Source organism: Meles meles, chromosome 8, assembly GCF_922984935.1.
Source record: "Meles meles chromosome 8, mMelMel3.1 paternal haplotype, whole genome shotgun sequence".
Lineage (NCBI taxonomy): Eukaryota > Metazoa > Chordata > Mammalia > Carnivora > Mustelidae > Meles > Meles meles.
In genome coordinates this window covers 6562727-6583942 of record NC_060073.1, presented here as the reverse complement: position 1 = coordinate 6583942, position 21216 = coordinate 6562727, and the positions used below count along the sequence as shown (strand labels likewise).

At 64.4% G+C, this 21216-nt stretch overlaps 1 protein-coding gene across 6 annotated transcripts; it reads left to right on the top strand.

The window, feature by feature from the left end:
• Positions 1–644: 644 nt before the first annotated feature.
• On the top strand, positions 645–21002 carry PCNX3 (pecanex 3). 6 transcript variants are annotated; one of them, XM_046017490.1, is made up of 35 exons: positions 645–1710; positions 2074–2261; positions 2484–2583; positions 2705–2744; positions 2844–2939; positions 3167–4294; positions 4728–4848; positions 4935–5110; positions 5545–5635; positions 6017–6152; positions 7324–7484; positions 8262–8415; positions 8703–8735; positions 9005–9176; positions 9281–9391; positions 9715–9806; positions 9971–10080; positions 10254–10359; positions 10464–10556; positions 10716–10866; positions 11681–11825; positions 12170–12347; positions 13375–13483; positions 13641–13770; positions 14138–14196; positions 14301–14516; positions 15177–15430; positions 17739–17969; positions 18138–18241; positions 18549–18696; positions 18797–19027; positions 19118–19392; positions 19754–19887; positions 19971–20269; positions 20345–21002. In XM_046017490.1, the coding sequence occupies exons 1-35, from the start codon at positions 1558–1560 to the stop codon at positions 20540–20542; spliced, it is 6123 nt and encodes a 2040-aa protein (XP_045873446.1). In that variant the 5' UTR covers positions 645–1557; the 3' UTR covers positions 20543–21002. The 6 variants fall into 6 exon arrangements, with proteins under 6 accessions (XP_045873446.1, XP_045873445.1, XP_045873444.1 ...); XM_046017489.1 differs by having other exon boundaries at positions 647–1710; positions 4725–4848; XM_046017488.1 differs by having other exon boundaries at positions 649–1710; positions 4932–5110.
• The last annotated feature ends 214 nt before the right edge of the window (positions 21003–21216 follow it).

Genomic DNA, 21216 nt, shown 5'->3' with positions numbered 1-21216 from the left:
GCGGGTAGCACTGCTCCCCTCCCAGAGGCTGCCGGCGCTGGTCCCGGCAGTTCCCGGGTAGGCGGGCAATGAAGGGCGGGAGGGGATGGGTAGCCCCAAACGCCCATCGCTGAAGGTTCAGGGTCAAGGTTGGTCTTTGCTAAGGACAGGCCATCCCCTCTGCATCCGCATCAGCAAAACGAGGTAAAGAATCTGGCTTGGGAGTGAGTCTAGTCTTGGCTCTGAAGTTGCAGGACTGTGTGACTCATCTTCTCTTCGCCTCCTTCCCTTCATAGCTGACATAGGGACCAGAAGCTCCTTGGGTTGGGAGTGGGCAAGATTGGAAGACGGAACTGGCTGCATCTCAAGCTTTAGGAACGGGTTGTCTAAGCCCATCCTCTTCCCCTCACCTGGGAAATAATCCACTTCTTCATGCCCCTTACCAAGTGGGCGGAAACCTGAGACTGTCGACCTGAACTTCGCCCAATTGCTGGATTCAGAATGGCTAAGTCGCCCTCACAACCGCTGGATTGAACGCTCCACTTCCATTGCCTAGAGCCTGTCACTTTAAGAAAAGCGACGTTATCCTATTTCTATTATTCATGCCTGTTCTGGAGGGTTGCTTTCTACACGCCAAGTCTGAGCTCTGACCCGGAAGTAGAGGCAGATTGGGGCGAGAGTGCGGGTTTGAGGTCCAGCACTAAAAGGGGCGGGCCGAAAGGGGCGTGCTTTGGGGGCGAACTGTCGCTGTAGCCCTGGAAAGTCCACGCCTCCAACCTCTTCCCGCCTCCTGTAACTCACTGGGAGAGTTTTGTGCTAATTAATTCCGTCATTACCCAGTGGCCACTCAACTATCCCTTCGGTTCCGCCCAGTAGTGTCAACTGGATTGACAACGCCTAAGTGTGCGCATGCGCCCCAGCGCTACCCCTCTGCGCACGCCCAAAGGGCTCCCCGGCGTCTTAGAGCTCCACCACCTTCCTGCGCGTGCGTCGGGTTTCATGCCTTCAAGTTTTCCTTTTCCGGGTCTCAACTAGGCTCGTCGGGCGCATGCGCCACCGCTGGCTGGCGGCTCGCTGCTCCTTCCGGCCTTCCCCTTGGGCCGGGTCCCGCAGTAGCCGGGCGAGCGCGGAGACCGAAGCGAGTGACCTGTAACCCCGGAAGTGGACCTCAGGGTCCCGGGGCTCTCCCCGGGCCGGAGCCGAGGGAGCCGTCGCCTGCACCCGCGGAGCACCCACCCCACGCCCAACTCTGAATGCCGCCGACGGGTGTCCGGCCCGTGCCCCGCGCCCGCCTCCCGGCTCGGCCCCTCGGAGCAGTTCTGGGCCGGGGGTGGGGGCCTGGACCCCGCCCCTGATGAGGCTCCACCCCCGCGTCCAGGCCTCGCACCGTTGACTGCCCGGGTCGGCCCCGCCCCCTGCCCGCCCCGTCGCCCCGCAGACCCCTCTCCCCGGCTAGGGGAGGCCATGGCGTGAGCGCGAGGCCGGGCCCCGGGGCCCTCGGGCGCCAGACGGGGCATGGGCCGGCGGCCGCCCCCATGAGGGTCCCGGGAGGGGGGCGCGCGCAGCAGCGGCGGGGCCATGGGGTCGCAGGTATTGCAGATCCTGCGCCAGGGGGTGTGGGCCTCGCTCACCGGCGGTTGGTTCTTCGACCCGCACCAGAGCACCTTCTCCAACTGCTTCCACCTTTACGTCTGGATCTTCTTGCTCACCTTTCCCTTCTTGCTGTACATGGTGAGATGCTGCCGCCACCTGCCTCCCGCCGGGGAAAGGGAGGGCAGGTGTCACGGAGGGGTGCCGACCTGGCAGAGATTCGGGGCTGTGTCTTGTAGGCTTGGGGGTGGAGAAAGGACTCCCTGCAGTTTGGGGGTATATGGAGGAGCGACCAGATTATCCTTTAGCTGGGCTGGGTGACCTTGAGTCTCTCACTGGATTTCTCTCCAGTGAAGGATAGAACCCCTGACAGGGTGTTTGGACCAGTTGCGAGGGACCGGTGAGGGGGTGTTGTGAGTTTGTGAGTGCTGGCTGTGACTGTGGCGGTAGGTCTATCCCATGGGGACAGGGCTGTGTGAGAAGCTGACTTGGTGCCGCCTCCAGGTCCTGCCCCCCAGCTTGATGGTGGCCGGCGTGTACTGCCTCGTGGTGGCTGTCATCTTCACTACTATCAAGACTGTGAACTATCGGCTACATGCCATGTTCGATCAGGGCGAGATTGTGGAGAAGCGCAGCTCCACCATGGGGGAGCCAGAGGAGGAGCCTGTACCGGGGGACAGCAGTCTGCCCAGGTGAGTGGGGGAGGGGCCGTGTGGGGAACTAAGGGGTCTTGGTACCCGGGCTTAAGCATCGGCGCCTTGGGGACGTTGGCTTCAGGAGCAGGTGAGCCCCTGTTCTGTGATCAGCCCCACAGGACCCTTGAGAAGAGAGGAGTGCTGGGAATAGCGGAGGAAGTAGGACCTAAAGGGAGGGGGAGGTTAAAAAAAAAACCTGGCGCTTTTCTCCCCGGCTAGGGACCCGGGAGTGGAGATGACAGTGTTTCGGAAAGTGAGTTCCACGCCTCCAGTTCGCTGTAGCTCCCAGCATTCTGTGTTTGGCTTCAACCAGGTTTCGGTGAGTGCTCCCCACCCTCAGCCCGTCCCACTCCTCTCCTGAGAGCCCATCCCCACGGGGGTATGTCCTGAGGCTACTTCTTATCCGGCTTGTTCCTTCACTTCTCTCTTTGTCTGCCCAGGAGCTGCTGCCCCGCATGGAGGACTCTGGTCCCCTCAGAGGTAGGTGGCTGCTGCTCAGGTCTGAATTTGGCGGCATGGAACGAGATGGCACCTTGGTGTCTTGAAGTCCTGCCGACACCTGTGGGACTGTGGTTGCAGACATCAAGGAGCTGGTACGGGAGCAGGGCAGCAACAACGTGATCGTGACCTCAGCGGATCGAGAGATGCTGAAGTTAAGCTCACAGGAGAAGCTAAGTGAGTGGGCTTGCTCTGGCGGAGACCGAGGGGGAGGATGGGCTATCTTGTCTTTGAGTCACCCCAACTGTTGCTTCTCCAGAGCTCTCTTCGGCCTTCAGAATGGGGCCTTCTCGTGGTCCTGCTCCAGCTGGGCTCTGGGGAAGCGGTGGCCACAGGACCCCCTTAGTGGCTAGTTCCTTTTGCAGCATGCCCTTTCCTCATTTTGTCTTCCTTTTCTCTGATAGTTGGAGACCTTCCCCAGACACCCCCGGGGGCTGCCCCAGACCCCTCTCTCCCCAGCACAGACTCTTCAGACCGTTCTCCCTTGGCCGGGGATGGAGCCCCCTGGAGTGGGAGCAGTGTGGCCGACACTCCCATGAGCCCCCTTCTGAAGGGGAGCCTCAGCCAGGAGCTGAGCAAGAGCTTCCTGACCCTGACCCGGCCTGAGCGGGCCCTGGTGAGGACCAGCAGTCGACGGGAACAACGCCGGGGAGCAGGTGGCTACCAGCCCCTGGACCGGCGGGGTTCGGGTGAGCCCACGCCCCAGAAAGCAGGCTCCTCGGATTCCTGCTTCAGTGGCACGGATAGGGAGACGTTGAGTAGCTTCAAGAGCGAGAAGACGAACTCTACCCATTTGGACAGCCCTCCCGGTGGCCATGCCCCCGAGGGCAGTGACACAGACCCACCCTCCGAGGCCGAGCTGCCCGCATCACCAGATGCCGGGGTCCCCTCCGATGACACGCTGCGTTCCTTTGACACAGTCATAGGAGCGGGGACGCCACCGGGCCCAGCTGAGCCACTCCTGGTTGTGCGGCCCAAGGACTTGGCCTTGCTGCGGCCCACCAAACGGCGGCCCCCCATGCGAAGACACTCCCCACCTGGCCATGCCCCTCGGCGGCCCCTGCTTGAAGGCGGGGGCTTCTTTGAGGACGAAGACACCAGCGAGGGCAGCGAACTGAGCCCAGCCTCCAGCCTCCGATCTCAGCGCCGCTACAGTACCGACAGCTCTTCTTCCACTTCCTGTTACTCCCCCGAGAGCTCCCGTGGGGCGGCCGGGGGACCCCGGAAGCGAAGGGCCCCCCATGGGGCTGAGGAGGGGGCTGCTGTGCCCCCCAAGCGGCCCTATGGGACCCAGCGGACGCCTAGTACTGCCAGCGCCAAAACGCATGCCCGTGTGCTGAGCATGGATGGGGCAGGGGGTGATGTCCTCAGGGCGCCCCTGGCTGGCTCCAAGGCGGAGCTGGAGGCCCAGGCCGGGGTGGAGCTGGCTTCTGGCGAGCCTGCTCTGCTGCCTGCTGAGGCCCACAGGGGACCTGCTGCCAACCAGCCCGGCTGGCGGGGGGAGCTGCAAGAGGAAGGTGCTGTGGGGGGAGGTGAGTGCCTGCTCTGCCGGGGGGCGGGGGGCAGGTGAGCTGGGTATGGGCTTGGGTTTGGACAGAGCCCAGGCTGGAGTGGAACTGGTCAGAGTCGGCTCGGCCTCTGTCTCAGGCAGCAGGTAGATGAGGACTGAGCGAGAGAGTGCCGTCCGCTGAACCCCTCAGATGAGCAGGGCTGGGAGATCGCAGACCCCTGGCTCCAGGTCCTGCCCCTTGAGGGCTCTCAGCATCCACAGTCATCGTGTCCTGATTTCCAGATGTGGAAACTGAGGCACAAGCGGTTAGGTGACCTGGCTGGGTCCCAGAGGCAGGACACGCTTGGATGAGGCCTGACCTGTAGTTCTGGGCAGGGGCCACACGCCCCTACCCGTGACCGAGGCTGTGTCCACGCCTCTGTGGCTCACGCGTGGGGCCTCTCTCTGGGCAGCAGCTGACGACACTGGCAAGCGGGACCGCACGAGCAGCGTGCGGCGGACTCAGGCGATCCGCAGACGCCACAATGCGGGCAGCAACCCCACCCCTCCAGCCTCTGTCATGGGCTCGCCGCCCAGGTGAGCGCCTTCCGGGCGGCCGGAGGGGTGGTGGGGGCCCGTGGCTCTGAGTGGCGCTGACCTGCTGCCTGTCCCTTCCTCAGCAGCCTGCAGGAGGCTCAGCGCAGCCGCGCCGCCTCTCACTCCCGGGCGCTGACGCTGCCCTCCGCCCTGCACTTCGCCTCCTCGCTGCTGCTCACGCGGGCCGGCGCCACCGTGCACGAGGCCTGCACCTTCGACGACACGTCCGAGGGGGCCGTGCACTACTTCTACGATGAGAGCGGTGAGCCCCTCCCTGCGTCCAGTGGCCTGGCCCCTGAGGCCCGCCACCCCCCTGCCCTCCTGCCGAGGGTCTTCGTCGTCCCCGCGGCAGGGCTCGCTCTGTCGGCCACGGACCACCCGCTCGGCCCCCGTGGTGACTGCTCTCCCCGTGCTGCCCGCCGCCAAACCCGCAGTTTCTCTGAGACGTGGGCGGCTTCGTTATCCCTGCTCTGCCTGTGAGGAAGCCAAGGCACTGCCTGAAGTCCCGGCTGAGCCAGTGGCAGGACGGGGACCCGAGCCCAGGGCGGGCTGACCTGCAGGCCCTCCCTTCTCCGGCTCGTGGTTTCCCGGGAGCTGCTGGGCTGCCGTCCCGGGGAACGCCTCTCTGGGTGGTTTGTGTGGGTCAGGCTTTGGTGCCCCTGTCCCTGACGTGCTGCCTTGTGTCCCCGGGCCCAGGCGTGCGGCGTTCCTACACCTTCGGCCTCGCTGGGGGCGGCTACGAGAACCCTGTGGGACAGCAGGGGGAGCAGGCGGCTAACGGAGCTTGGTGAGTCTCCCGGCTGGGGCTCTCCTGGCCTGCAGCCTGGCGGGTTTGCCGTTTCTGGGCATTTTCTCTCTGCGCTGTGCCGGGGCAGGGGCAGCTCAGAACCTCTAGGAGAAGAGAGTGGGGAACAGCGAAGGGCAGGCCTGCAGGGATTCCGTGCCACTGCGGCAACGTGGCGTTTCTGGCGGGAGGCTGCCAGGAAGCCCAGGATCTGGGAGGGAGGCACTTCTGCCCTTTGCTTCCTCTGGATCCTTGGTGCTCCTTCTGGGTGTCTGAGCAGCCCCCGGAGGCCCCCAGTTCTGGTCTGGCTTTGGCCTTAATCCCACCGCGGTCCCGGGGCTCTCTGGTGGCCCCGATCTTTCTTCATGGCTGCCGTTCCCACAGGGACCGCCACTCGCATTCCTCCAGCTTCCACTCGGCCGACGTCCCGGAGGCGGCAGGCGGCCTGAACCTGCTGCAGCCAAGACCTGTGGTCCTGCAGGGTATGCAGGTGCGCCGCGTGCCCCTGGAGATCCCGGAGGTGAGGAGCCAGTGGTCGGGGAAGGACCCGCAGGAGGGGCAGCGGTGGGGGCAGGCGGGCAGCTCATGGAGCACTTGCCCCGTACCGAGAGGGACAGGCTGCTTGAGTGAGTGCTCTGGGGGCCCTCGGTGTCCATCCTGACTTTTGACGGCTGGCCACAGGTGTGCAGGCTCTGGATCTCTGTGGTTCAAAGAGTCGTTCGTTTGCTTATTCAATAAGCGTGTCTGGAGTATTTTCTTTATCTTGGAGGGGCCTGCAGGGAGCTGGGTTGGCGGGTCTCTGCCGGGAAACCCGCCGAAGAGGCAGTGAAGCTTACCTGGCCGTGGCCTGCCGCTCCCTGTGCTGGGCCCAGGCATGGGCCATGGCTCGGGGCACTCTGTCCCTGCTCCTTCCTCTAACATCCCGTTTCCCTCCTGAAAGTGTCCCGGTTGGGATCATGAATTACACGGTCAGTGTAGTAATAGACGTGTTATAGATGCGTAAAACACAGAGTCAGAACTGAAAGAACCGTCGTAAAATGCACCCACACGTCTAACGCTCAGGGTCACAGAGCACGTGCAGTGCCTGGAAGCCCCGTGTGTCCCTTCCCGACGCATTTATTCTCCTTAGCGGTCACACAGGAGGGGCACCACGGTCCTGACTCCGCTGATGGCCACATCAGCTCTGCATGGGGTCCCCACGGCCCCGCAGAGCACCAGACCCATGGCTTGCCTCCGGAGTATGTGGGCATGAGAAATCCGAGATTAAGTAGCTTGCCTAGGGCCTCACAGCATGGCCCCTGGCAGTCGTCAGGGCTGGGGCTCCGTGTGCTCCAGGCTGGGGTGGTCAGAGTGACCCCCGATGGCTCCGTCATCAGAGGATGGTAGGATTTGTACTGGGTCCCAGAGGGCAGGGTGGACTTCACTGAGCCCAGGAAGAGGCGGGAGAGGCTGCCTGAGGAGGGAGGAGAGACTCCGGCCCTCAGCAGCCATTGAGGCACGTCCTGGGGACCTGGAGAGATGAGCGCGCCTTTGTGATGGAGTCGCAGGACAGGCCGCAGGGCCACTAGATCGCGGGGCCTTCTGTGCCAGAAGAGACGGCGGACCAGTCAGTGCGCTCTGGGCAGGGGAGTGGTGGCGATGGGCCGTGTTCGGGGGCGAGGGGCTGATGGCTGCGGCTGTGGGGACCGCAGTTTGACCTGCTGGACCAGGACTCCCTGCACGAATCCCAGGAGCAGACGCTGATGGAGGAGGCGCCGCCTCGGGCCCAGCACAGCTACAAGTACTGGCTCCTTCCTGGCCGCTGGACGTCCGTGCGCTATGAGCGGCTGGCCCTCCTGGCCCTCCTGGACCGGTGAGTGCCCACGTGCCATGGCCCCTGGGCCTTCTGAGCCTCTAAACGTGGGGAGCCCATTGTGGTATCCCTGAAGGCACCTCGGGCTGGGGTCTGCGGTGGGGTTTGACTAGGTAGGTCCTGGGCCGGAAAGGCATGGCCGTGTGGGTGGTGCTCTAGGCACTCCCTGCCCCCGAGCTCTGTTCCAAAGCAGCTGTTCCCGGCCGGTCTCTTGTATTTATTTGCTTCGGTGTTAGAGCTGATGGCATCGAGTTCTGTGGTCTAGAAAAGCTCACACAGCCCTTATGTCATGCTTTCTGTTTCTTTGGGGTAACTGAGGCCCAGGAAGCCAGAGAGGAAAGTCAGATGATTTCTGTTGTCTTCTTGGATGGCTCAGGCCTCAAACCTGTGGCCCGGCTTCCCACGCTCTGGATATCCTCCTGGCCCGGCAGCCGGCACGTGTCCAGCACCGCCTGTGTGCACAGCACGGTGTGCTTGACTGGGCGTGCGCGAGCCAGAGACAGGCAAGCCCTGTGGTGGTGGCCCTTGGAGCCTCAGGGTCTAGAAGGGGCAAAGATTGGGATGCAGGGTAGCAATGGGGCAGCTTCCTGGAGCAGGTGCCCCTGGCCCTCTCCCTGAAAGGGACAGGGTCTCGTATCTGGAGGACGAGGGGTGGCCCGGGCACAGGCTCAGACGTGGGCCTTTGTGGCTGGGTCCTGTCCCCCTCCCCACCCCGCCTGCCTTCGTCCCACTAGCTGGGAAGGAGATGGGTGTGTCCTGACCCTGCTGTCTCTCCAGGACTCGGGGGCTGGTGGAGAACATCCTCGGCGTGGGCCTGAGCAGCCTCGTCGCCTTCCTGGGCTACCTGTTGCTGCTCAAGGGCTTCTTCACGGATATCTGGGTCTTCCAGTTCTGCTTGGTCATCGCCTCCTGCCAGTATTCCCTGCTGAAGGTCAGGCCTTGCTCCTTGGGTTTCCTTCCCCCACCCCCCTCTTTCCAGACGTCTCCATGCCCACAACCCGTTTGGAGGGGTGTGAGCTTGAAAGCAGAGGTGGTGTTTAAGATCCCCTGTAGTTAGCCCTCTTGTCTTACCCACGAAAGAACGGAGACTCTGAATGGTGTAGGGTCCTGCCCTGGCCACCCCAGGTAGTCCGGTGGTGGAACTGAGCAGGGCCTGGGGTCTCTGATCCTCCCCTGGGCTCTGGCTCTTGCTGCCAGCATGGCTCCTGTCTCTTCCAGAGTGTGCAGCCTGATGCGGCATCTCCCATGCACGTGAGTACCCGTCCCTTTACCCACGAGGCTCGGGCGTGGGCCCTGGGCAGGGGCCGACACAGGCGTGGAGGGCTCTGGGAGGGGCAGGACTCCTTTACCACCTCTACGGCCTCAGATCTTCAGTCCCGCCGCCCTCACCCTGCCAGGCTTCCTATCTTGGTTCCAGGGCCATGGGCAGGGCAAGTGTGTTCGTGTGTGTCCGTGTGTGTGCACGTGCGTGCGGGATGGGCAGCTGGGAACAGCTGGCTCCTCACCGTCCCGCTCCCCAGGGCCACAACTGGGTGATCGCATACAGCCGGCCTGTCTACTTCTGCGTCTGCTGTCTCCTCATCTGGCTGCTGGATGCTCTGGGCTCAGCCCAGCCCTTCCCCCCCGTCTCCCTGTACGGCCTCACGCTCTTCTCCGCCTCCTTCTTCTTCTGTGCCCGGGACGTGGCCACTGGTGAGATGGGGCAGTGTTGTGGCCCAGGGAGTGAGGCCGCGAAGCCGGCAGGCCAGGCCGGTGCGCGGGTGACCGACGGGGCCTTCGCTCTCCCTCCCTGCCAGTGTTCACCCTGTGCTTCCCGTTCGTCTTCCTCCTGGGCCTCCTGCCCCAGGTCAACACCTGCCTCATGTACCTGCTGGAGCAGATAGACATGCACGGCTTTGGGGGTACAGGTAGGGGACCCGTAGGTAGCTTGGGGGGGTCGGGAGAGCATGGGGCCTCGGAGGGGCTGTGGTTTAGGGCGTGGCTCCGGCCTTCTCCTCTTTCTCCCTGTTTATGCTGTGGATTCCAAGAGCCCGTCTCCTCTCCCCTCCCCCCCACAAGCCAATGGCTTAAACCCAAGAATGTCAGAAGCTCTGATGGCCTCTCAGGGCTCAGGGAGCGGACAGCACTGGACTGGGGGTGGGTCCCGGGGAGGTTAGCCCGTGGGAGTTGAGGGGCGGCGGAGCAGCGGCAGGTGGGAGCTGGGCTTCACCTGCTGTTTCTCTGCTCGCAGCCGCCACCAGCCCGCTCACCGCGCTCTTCAGCGTCTCCCGCAGCCTGCTGGCCGCCGCCCTGCTCTATGGCTTCTGCCTTGGGGCCATCAAGGTAGGGATGACCTGTGGGGTGGGGGGCATGCTGAGGCCCAGGGGGGTCGTTGGGACGGGACTGTGAATTGGGCTCAGCGGTGGCTTCTCCCGTGGGGGGACCCCCACCCCCACTCCCCCACGCTTCCCCTTGCCTCCCTTGACCAGCATGGGTTCTCTCCCCAGACTCCTTGGCCGGAGCAGCACGTCCCTGTCCTCTTCTCGGTCTTCTGTGGCCTCCTGGTGGCACTGTCCTACCACCTGAGCCGTCAGAGCAGTGACCCCACTGTGCTCTGGTGGGTGCCCGCATGTGCCTGTCTGTGCGCATGCGTGTGTTTTTGTGAGTGTGCATGGCAAGGGTCGGCGGTGGGGGTCTGTGCATGTGCCTGTCACCTGCTGACCCTGGAGCCCGCAGGAGGAGGGGCGGCCCCCGCAGACCCAGGCCTCTGCCTTTTCTCACCCACCCCAGGTCCCTGATCCGGAGCAGGCTCTTCCCCGAGCTGGAGGAGCGGAGCCTGGAGACGGCTCGGGCTGAGCCCCCTGACCCCCTGCCAGACAAGATGCGCCAGTCGGTGGTGAGAGGCTGGCGCGTGGGGTCCCAGTCTTGGGGCGGAGGGCTGCCCAGGAGCGGTCGGCCCGGAGTGGCGGGCACCCACGCTGGTGTCTCCCGGCCTTGCAGCGTGAGGTCCTGCACTCTGACCTGGTGATGTGTGTGGTGATCGCCGTGCTCACCTTTGCCATCAGCGCCAGCACCGTCTTCATCGCCCTGAAGGTTCGTGTGCTCTGGGCCGCCCCTCGCGCTCCGTCCGCCTGAGGGCGCCGAGCTGGTGTGGCCCCGTGTCCTTCTCTGCCCTGGCCCGCCCGGGCCCGGGCCCCATGGGCTTCTCAGCCCGCTCCCCTGGGCTGAGCCTCCGGCCTGTCCCTTTTGCAGTCGGTGCTGGGCTTCGTGCTGTACGCGCTGGCCGGGGCCGTGGGCTTCTTCACGCACTACCTGCTGCCGCAGCTGCGCAAACAGCTGCCCTGGTTCTGCCTGTCGCAGCCCGTGCTGAAGCCCTCCGAGTACAGCCAGTACGAGGTCCGCGGTGAGTGCCTTTCCCGGGGTTGGGGCCCCTCTGACCCCTCTGCCCGATGCCCCGGGGACCTCCGGCCCTCTCGGCTCTTAGCGCCAGCAGGGGGCAGCCTCTGCACATGCCCGCCCTGTCCCCAGGCCTCTGTGCAGCCCTGCCTGTGCTCTCTGCCTGTCCTCTCACACAGCGCTGCCTGGCTGCGCCTGCCTTGGCCCCTGCTTGCCCCTCGCCCCGCCCACCCTGCCCTTCCTCTGCCCATCTGCTTTCTCTGCGGAGATGGAGGATGTAGAATTCTAAGGCCCAAAGGGATCTTTAGTCCAGAAGGATCGATCGGTTGCCCACAGACTAGGTCTGCGTGGCAGATTTTCATTTGGGCTGTGCGATGCAGACGTCTGTAAGCCTCTGTTCCGTTACCTGGATTTGGTGCCCGAAATTCCATGTGCCCAGTTTTACGTCCGCAATAAAGAGTTTGCCCCCTGGGCTGGCACTCCCACGTGGCTACGGTCAGCTCAAGTCAGGGGGCAGTGACCCGTGAGGAAGGGGCTGCCGCTCGAGGTCACCGTGGATGTGGGCCTCACCCAGCCTCCAGCGGGCAGCTGGGATGTCCTCATTTGGTTTGTTTTTCCAGACGGCAGAATGGGCAAAGCATGTGCCCTAAGACCCGGAATGTCCTACCTGGGCCTCATCACCCTCCTTTGAGCTGCCACAAAGGCTCTGGGGACCCAGAGAGCCATGTCTCCTGGTTTACCCTCCGTCTGGGCGGACACCTGACTCGGCCCGGCAGTGGGAGGGGAGCGGGGCCGGTCAGCAGTGCTGCCTTCTGCCGCAGGCGCCGCGCAGGTGATGTGGTTCGAGAAGCTGTACGCCAGCCTCCAGTGCGTCGAGAAGTACCTCATCTACCCGGCGGTGGTGCTCAACGCCCTCACGGTGGACGCCCATGCCGTCGTTAGCCACCCGGACAAGTTCTGTCTCTAGTGAGGACTGCCCCAGCCCCCGCCATCCCACCGTCCACATTCCCATGGGACACGTGAGACACCGAAGCCCACAGACGGAATGAAACCTGCCCCAGCACGCGAGAGCAGTCCTCGAGCTCCTGCTGCCCTTTGTTGAAGACAGTTGCCTCTTTGAAGATAGATGTGTTTCCCAGATGTGTCTTAAAAGGGAGACCCCTTTAGAGAGCAGAGACTGAGCATCCCTTGCCCAGGAGAGCAGGGCCCCGCTCAGCAGAGCTCAGGCCAGGGCTGGGGAGGGATGGGCCCCCTTCCCTGCCGCCCCCCCGAATCCCACCTGCCACGTAATGCCTGCTCCTCCCCCACAGCTGCCGGGCGCTGCTGATGACCGTGGCTGGGCTGAAGCTGCTGCGCTCAGCCTTCTGCTGCCCGCCCCAGCAGTATCTGACCTTGGCCTTCACTGTCCTGCTCTTCCACTTTGACTACCCACGCCTCTCCCAGGGCTTTTTGCTCGACTACTTCCTCATGTCTCTGCTCTGCAGCAAGGTGAGTTGGTGGCCGTGCTGCAGGCTGGGCGGCGGGAGCAGAAGCTGTCTGCATTGGCCGCAGGGAGAACTTTCCCAGGGGCCTGCAGCCCCGCTAGCTGCTTCTCCATGTCCGCCCCTCTGTGGGCCTCTGCAGCAAGTCCCCGGGGCACAGAGGAAGCTGTGGTTTAAAGCACTAAAGTCACTTGCCTTCTGTCCCCTGGAGAACTGGTGAGCAGCCCAGACTTTAATCCGGGTCCCTTTGACTTTGCTGCCCAGTCTCGGAGTCATGGCCCTTCACCACCTTCCTTGTGGACAGTTACCAGGGAGTTAAGTAGTTAAGACTTGGCCTTGGCCTCTGGAAACCAGCCTCTGAGCTCTGCCCCTTTGCCAGCCACAGCCTCGGGGAGCAGTGAGGAGCTGAGTTTCAGAGGCCCCCGGGGCCTGGACAGATCTAGACTGCTCTGCCAGACTGCGGGACCCCCTGATGTGGGGCTCGGGGGTGCAGGGAATCACTGAACAGAGAACCATTCCCCGGCACTGTCCTGGAGGCCTGGGGTGGTGCCTGCCATGGGACCCCAGCATGGGCCTGAGCCGTTTTCTCTTTGACGTGGGCATTGTAGTCTGGTTTCTGGTCTGGTCCAGGATGGTAGAGATCCAAAGTGTGCTCCCCTCTGAGGGCGGGGCCGGTCTTGACTTCCAGTGTCACGGTCACGGCCCAGTTTCATCACTCACCGATGGCTTGAGCAAGTCGTTGTCCTGCCCTGATTTTTCTGAACTTTCCCATCTTGTCCTGAAATGGGACAAGATAGGAAGCTCTCAGGGTGGTCCCACAAACAGACTAATGCTTCCTTAGAGGGTCTGCCAGTGGGAGCGGGCTGCTTTGAGCTAGGTCCGGAGAGAGAGGGCTGGGAGTCATGGTGAACTTAACCCCCCCCGCAAAGGGCAGCCCCCGGGGTAGCCCCGAGGCCCTGAATGGGGTACTTGGCCATCTCCGCCTCTGTGAGTGACCTGTGTGTCTCTTCCTTTCGCCGTCTCCGGCCCGCCAGCTGTGGGACCTGCTGTATAAGCTGCGGTTTGTGCTGACCTACATTGCGCCCTGGCAGATCACCTGGGGCTCCGCTTTCCACGCCTTCGCCCAGCCCTTCGCCGTGCCTCGTACCCAGCCTGCCGCCTGCGACCTGGATTGGGGGCATGCGGGGAGGGCGGTGGTCCGGAGGGGGGGTGCGCGGGGCAGGTTGGTGGGATTCCACGGGTGGCAAGGGAGGCTAGGGTGGGGTCCTGCGTGCCCGCCACCTCCTTGACTTGCGCCCAGACTCGGCCATGCTGTTCGTTCAAGCTCTGCTCTCAGCGCTCTTCTCCACGCCACTCAACCCCCTGCTGGGCAGCGCCGTCTTCATCATGTCCTACGCGCGGCCCCTCAAGTTCTGGGAGCGCGACTACAAGTGAGTGTCGGGGGAACAGGCGGGTCCTCCAGAGGGGCCTTGGAAGGAAGGGGAGCTTGGGGCCCAGGCGGGGTGGGGCACAGAGGGGCCACAGCTTGGGGGTCACGGCTGCTTTCAGGGGGCTGATCTGATAAGGGCAAAACCTGAGTCGGACCAAGCCTCGGGCTCCCCCCCACCCCGGGCGTCCCAGCCGTGGGGTCCTGGGGGTGTCCCCTCATGTCCTGGAGCCTCGACTTCCTATGAAATAGGGCTCTCATGACATCTGCCCAGAGAACAGGGCTGTGGGCCATGAGGACGCGGTGGTGGGTTGGCAGGAATCCTCCCCCGAGCCTGTCGGCCGACTGGGTTTGTCGTTCTGTCTGAACAGCACTAAACGTGTGGATCATTCCAACACCCGCCTGGTCACGCAGCTGGATCGGAACCCCGGTGTGTTCTCGGCCATCCAGGGGCCTTTTGGGTGGTGCCTTCCTGGGGAGGGGGCCTCGCTTACTTGTCATTTTGTCCACGTGTCTGTTTGTCCCGGGTCTCAGGCGCTGACGACAACAACCTCAACTCCATTTTCTATGAGCACTTGACGCGCTCGCTGCAGCACACGCTGTGTGGGGACCTGGTGCTGGGCCGCTGGGGCAACTACGGCCCCGGTGACTGCTTCGTCCTGGCCTCTGACTACCTCAACGCCCTGGTGCACCTCATCGAGGTCGGCAATGGCCTTGTCACCTTCCAGCTGCGTGGCCTCGAGTTCCGGGGTGAGCTGCGGGGCTTGGGCCTGACACAGGCTGCTGCGTTTTCATAGCGCGGGAGGGCCAGCTTCTGGTGCAGCCCTGCCCCGGTTGCAGGGTGACGGGGGGCAATGCACCCTTCCTGCCTAGGCCTGGGTTTCCCAGTCTGAGTGCTGAGGTGGCGGGGCCTCCTTCGGCCAAGCCGAGTCCCCGTCCTGACTCTGGGTCCACAGGGACCGAACAGGCCGGTCTGGCGGAAGCGTGGGCCTGGAGCTCTGGGCTCTCCCATCAGCTGTCCCCGGCCTGCTCTCTGGTCTCAGGCTCGGCTCCGATTGGATGCCACATACAGCCCCTGGTTAGCAAGCCAGGTCTTTGTCCTCCGGAACACGCACGTGTTGGACGTCAGCTTCGGAAGAGGCCTCAGGGTACAGAAGGGCTGGAGGCCCAGCTCACGAGCACCGTGGACCTGAGCAGGTCACTTCGCTCTGAGCTTGTCTTTGCCGTGGCCTCTAGAAGTCTGGAGGAGGAAGGGTTCGTTTGTTAATCCGTGCGTCTAGTAACCGTTGCTCGCGGCATCCTCGGACAGGGAGCGGCGAAGGCCTGGGCTCTCAACAGGGAGAAGGCAAGCAGGGAGGTCCCAGTGGCCCCCTGACTGGCTGCTCCCCCCCGCACCCCCCCTCCCCCCAGGTACCTACTGCCAGCAGCGCGAGGTAGAGGCCATCACGGAGGGTGTGGAGGAGGATGAGGGCTGCTGCTGCTGTGAGCCCGGCCACCTGCCGCGGGTCCTGTCCTTCAATGCCGCCTTTGGGCAGCGCTGGCTAGCCTGGGAGGTGACGGCCAGCAAGTACGTGCTGGAGGGCTACAGCATCAGCGACAACAACGCGGCCTCCATGCTGCAGGTGTTTGATCTCCGCAAAATCCTCATCACGTACTATGTCAAGGTATGCCCGGCCGGGGGCTGGGCAGCAGGGGTCCCTGGACGGCTCACCGAGAGCATCCCGAGTGCCACCTTCTGGATGGTTGGGAACCCGTCTTCCCCAAGGGAAACGGAGGCCTTAGAGAGCTTTAAGAGTCCTCCAAGACGCCACTCACCACGGGACAGCGGGCCCCACGGGCCCCAGCGGCTTGCGTGCCTCTGACGGTGTGGTGTTGGGGGGAGCGGAGAACAGGGCTCGCTGTCACCCTTCTCTGGGAGATGCACCTGGACAGTGAGTCCTGGGGGCAGGCAGGCAGCGTGTGCGTGAATCTCCTCACTGGGCTGCTGGTCCTGGGAAGGGCGGCTGCGGAGGCCAGCCTCCCAGACCACCGGGAGCCTGTCCCACTCCCGCGGCAGAGCACCGTTAATGCTAACGGCGGTAAGTGATGATTTCAGGAGCGGCTGCCAAGCGCTGGTGGCTACCGGGGGGCAGGCTCTGAGCCAGGTTCCCCTCCCGAGCGGGTGACGCCCAGCACACCCTCCGGGGGAGCGCCCGCTGTCAGCTCTGGCGGTTGACTGGCAGGACGGAGCGACCAGCCTGCGGCCCCAGCAGCAGGAGAAAGTGGCGGAGCCGAGCTCCGATCCAGGCCCGGGCCTCCCTGCATCAGTGTCGGTGCTCCAAGCCCCTGCATGGGGTGTTGAGGGCTGTGAGGCGCAGTGTGGAGCCCAGCAGCAGCCCTGGACTGCGTTCTGGGAAGCCTGCTTTGGGATGTCCCCTCTTTTGCTGTGCCCCGGTTTATCCCCTCGAGGAGGAGGGATCCATGTAGTGCTGTGAGGGGGCAGGAATGACGGCCCCCGGGGTAGGGCACTGTGCCAGCGAGGAGAGGGTGCCTCCTGGCCCCCTTGTGCCCTCTTAGCATCTGCCCTGGGGCTTCCTGTGCAGGGCCTTTGGGGGGGGGCTGTCGGGGCCCAGGGCAGCCTGCTCACCTGAGGCTCTCTTGAGGGCGGTCCTCTGCACCTCCCGGCTGTGCCCTTGCCTCTGTGGACACCCCATCATGGCGTCTGGCAGAGAAGCTGGAATTTCTCCGACGATTTTCCCGTCCCCCCCAGCCACTCCTAGGGAAGGGTGTGCGAGCTTCCCGCCCCTCACCTTCACCCAGAAAGACACTGTGGTCCAGACAGGGACATTCCCAGGCTCAGGTCATCCAGGGGTCACAGTTCTGTCCACCTTCCTCCCCCACTGTCAGAGAGGTGCCCAGGTCACCCTGCGCAGGTCACCCTGCTGCCGCCCGCACAAGGCCAACGCGGCCTTCTCATGGCCGCACACCAGGCACCCAGGCGGGCCCAGGCTGGCAGGCCGAGATGAGCCCCAGCCCTGCCAAGTTGACCGTCCCGTGGGGGAGGCTGACTCGCCACGGCTATAGCCGCCTCACAGGCCGGCACAGTCGGCACGGGGTGGCGGCGTCCGGGGCACCTGGGGGTGTTCTGCCAGGGACAGTGTGGGCTCAGGTTTGGAAGGGGGAGTTGGGGTTGCAGGGGCAGTGCCTGGGTGGGGTTGCAGCCTCTCGGGCCCGCAGCCCCCACCAGAGCCACCCTGCTAGACGTTCCCACTCCTCCTGCCGGCGTGCCCTGTGTTTGGGGCCAGTGGCGGCCCTGGACTCGCCACCGCATCCCCGGGGAACGGGGCCCACCCAGGGTGGGCACACGGAATCCCAGTGACCTTGCTGGTTGCCAAGGGCCAGCCTCACACTGCCCATCCACCCTGCCCGTCTGCCTTCCGGAAGCTCTTCTCCATCGGCCCAAAGCCCTATGCAGGAGCCTGTGACTCGGAGCACGGGTTACTGTGCCTTTCCTTTTTTCTGAGAGGAGCGCCCTGTGGCTCTCAGACCTCCGCTGCCTAGAGGGACCAGGACCCCCAGGCACTCAGGCCCCGCTGGCCTGCAGGCAGCCCCACTACCTCAGCCCGACCTTCCAAGGCCTCTGAGATCGCCTCCCACAGCGTCATGCTGTGGAAGGTCCTGGAGGCTCCAGTCGTAGCTCAGTCGGCCCTGTTGTGTCACCGCAGGCAAGTCTGCTGTCCTTCTGCACCCCGGTCTCATCACCGGGGCATCTTCTGAAGCAAGCAGGCGAGCACTTGTCACAGGCAGGACCCTCTAGGGCTTGCTCTGTAAGGCCGGGGGGTGGGTTGCTTCCCGGCCGCATTCTCACTCCGCCTCCCTGGCCTCGGAGACACAAGGTGGGAGTCCTAGGTGACATCCCGGGGCTTTCTGTCCCGCAGCCAGGGCGCGACCGTGGTCCCCGGCCCTAGCCCTAACTCCTGCCCCTCCTCGCAGAGTATCATCTACTACGTGAGCCGCTCCCCGAAGTTGGAGGCATGGCTTAGCCACGAGGGCATCGCCACGGCCCTGCGGCCGGTGAGGGCACCAGGCTACGCGGACTCGGACCCCACCTTCTCCTTGAGTGTGGACGAGGACTATGACCTTCGCCTTTCTGGCCTCTCACTGCCTGCCTTCTGCGCGGTGCACCTCGAGTGGATCCAGTACTGCGCCTCCCGCCGCAGCCAGGTCCAGCCCCCACTCCCCTGGGGCTGCCCCCCCCCCCGCCCTGTTCCCCCTTCCCTGTCCCGGTTCCTCTTGCTCTCAGCCTCCCTTGGTCTGGGCCCGAGCCCCCACCGCACGTTTCCCTGCCCTGGGTCTGAGTGGGGCTCTGGGGACGGGGTCCTTGTGCCGCAGCCCGTGGATCAAGATTGGAACTCGCCGCTGGTCACGCTGTGTTTCGGCCTGTGTGTGCTGGGCCGACGGGCCCTGGGGACAGCCTCGCACAGCATGTCTGCCAGGTGAGTCCCATGGGGCCAGCTGCGCCTCGCGTGTGTCCCTCTACGCCCTCCGCAAAGAGCTCCGGGCCAGCGGCCCCCAGGAACCGCATCGACCCTTCTTCCAGGGCGGCTCTGCCACATGGGCAAGGCACCACCCAGTTCTGGACCTTTCCTGGTCCCCACCACCCCTTGAGGGACCAAGACGGAGCTGGACCTTGTCAGGATGGGGAAACAGAGGCCCACTTGGAGGCATGGTCTGGGCTCAGATCCCGGAGTGGAGCACCTGAACTCGGAACCTTCACGCTCACCTGTTCCTTCTCTCCCCCAGCCTAGAGCCCTTTCTCTACGGCCTGCATGCCCTGTTCAAGGGCGACTTCCGCATCACCTCCCCGCGGGACGAGTGGGTCTTCGCGGACATGGACCTGCTTCATCGTGTGGTGGCGCCCGGGGTTCGCATGGCCCTCAAGCTCCACCAGGTGGGGACGGGCGTGCGGGGGGTGGGGGGGGTGGGCGTCGGGGGATGGAGCGGGGTGGGGGGCGGGGGGCATTGACCCAGCCCTCCTGTTGGCCCCACAGGACCACTTCACGTCCCCGGACGAGTATGAGGAGCCGGCTGCTCTGTACGACGCCATCGCCGCCAACGAGGAGCGCCTGGTCATCTCGCACGAGGGTGACCCCGCCTGGCGCAGCGCCATCCTCAGCAACACACCCTCGCTGCTGGCCCTGCGCCACGTCCTGGACGATGCCTCAGACGAGTACAAGATCATCATGCTCAACCGGCGCCACCTCAGCTTCCGGGTCATCAAGGTGGGGACCGAGAGCCCGGCCCCCCCCCCCGCCCCGCCCCGCCCCCGCCCGGCGCCAGCCCCCCTGACCCTTGTGCGGGCCATCCCGCAGGTGAACCGCGAGTGCGTCCGGGGCCTGTGGGCCGGGCAGCAGCAGGAGCTGGTGTTCCTGCGCAACCGCAACCCCGAACGCGGCAGCATCCAGAACGCCAAGCAGGCCCTCCGCAACATGATCAATTCCTCCTGTGACCAGCCGCTGGGCTACCCCATCTACGTGTCGCCCCTCACCACCTCGCTGGCCGGCAGCCACCCCCAGCTGCGGGCCCTGTGGGGCGGCCCCGTCAGCCTGAGCGCCATTGCCCGCTGGCTTCTGCGCAGTTGGGAGAGGTGAGCCCCGGGGGGTTCGGGTCCCGGAGTGGGAGGCAGAGGCTCGCCGAGGTGAAGCGACTTCCTCCTAGGACTCAGAGCGAGGGAGTGCTGGAGCCAGGACTGGGCCCCGAGAGCCGACACCGTCCCAGAGCCGACCCGCCTTCGTGCCGCTCTGCCACAGCGGAAGGTGGCCTTTCGCCTTCAGAGCCATCGCTAATGCCTCTTAGAAGACCCTGGAAAGTCGATGGCGAGATCTCTTAGAGACGGGGTCCTGGGGCTCAGAAATGTTAGCTGGCTTGTCCTAGAGCTGGGGACCTGCGCCTCTGGGTCTTGGGCCCTCCCCCTTCCAACCTGTCCCTCCCTGCCTCCCCCCTCCCAGGCTTCATAAGGGCTGCGGTGCCGGCTGCAACAGCGGCGGGAACGTGGACGACTCGGACTGTGGCGGAGGCGGCGCCTTGACCTCCCTCAGCAATAACCCCCCGCTGGCCCACCCCACACCTGAGAACACAGCAGGTGAGCTGGCGGCAAGGCCGGCGGGAGCCAGTGGGAGAGGACAGCCTAGCTGAGACCTCGACCCTCTTATCTGTCTCCCACAGGCAGTGGCGACCAACCCCTCCCTCCTGGCCCAGGCTGGGGCCCTCGGCCTTCCTTGAGCGGCTCTGGTGACGGGCGCCCCCCTCCTCTGCTGCAGTGGCCGCCCCCTCGGCTCCCTGGACCAACCCCTGCTTCCCCTGCACCCACTGAGGGTCCCCGGCCCTCAAGGCCCCCTGGCCCTGGTCTCCTCGGTTCTGAGGGTCCCAGTGGGAAGTGGAGCCTGGGGGGCCGGAAGGGGCTAGCGGGATCTGAGGCGGAGCCAGCCTCAGGGAGCCCCAAAGGAGGAACCCCCAAATCTCAGGTAAGGGTCCTGTGGAAGAGTTGGGTCCTGGGCTGCTAAGTCTGCTGTTCCACTGACCTCTCTCCCCACCCCTAGGCGCCCCTAGACCTCAGCCTCAGCCCGGATATCGGCACCAACGCCTCCTCGCCCCCCAGAGCAGCCCAGGACATTCCTTGCTTGGACAGCAGCGCTCCTGAAAGTGGCACACCCACTGGGACCCTGGGGGACTGGCCTGCCCCTACCGAGGAGCGTGAGAGCCCGGCCGCCCAGCCCCTGCTGGAGCATCAGTACTGAGCGGCCTGGTACCCTCTGGATCCCAGCCCCAGAATTCAGTAACTTGGATCCCCGGGCTCTGACCTTCTCTGCTGGACCACAGAACTAAGGGGCTTTGGCTTCCACATCTGAACCCTGACCTCTGGCTGCCTTAGCCAGAGTATCAGAACTAAGTGGCCCAGACCTCTGACCTTGATCCCTGATCTCTCATCCCTAGTCCAGGGCCTGGGCTCCCCAAACTGAGGCAGGCAGCCTCCCAGCCAGGGCCCCAAAAGCCAAACCCATGGGCTGGTCCCGCTTCAAGCCCGTGGCCAGGACTGACTTGACTTGGCCCCCGGGCCTGCACTGCCTGCAGGGGCAGCCCCCCTGGCCTGGACCTGGGGCTGAAATGTGGGAAGGGTGGTTTCTTTTTTTCTTTCTTTTTTTTTTTTTTTTCCATGCTTCGGAGACACCAGAATTAATAACACTATTTTTGATTTTGGTTGGTGTTTTCTTTTTCTGACTGGGAGTGTTTGGGTGGAGCGTGGAGGAGGGTGGCCAGGTCAGGGTAGATGAGCACAGAGAGGGGGATAAAGAATGTGGGGCTGGCTGATGATGGGAGATAGTAGTAAACCCCAGGTGGGGTTCAAGTAGGCCTAGGTCCCCTTCCTCAGAAGACTTCCTTTTTAAGCCTTCATCTGAAGTTCAGTTTGTTC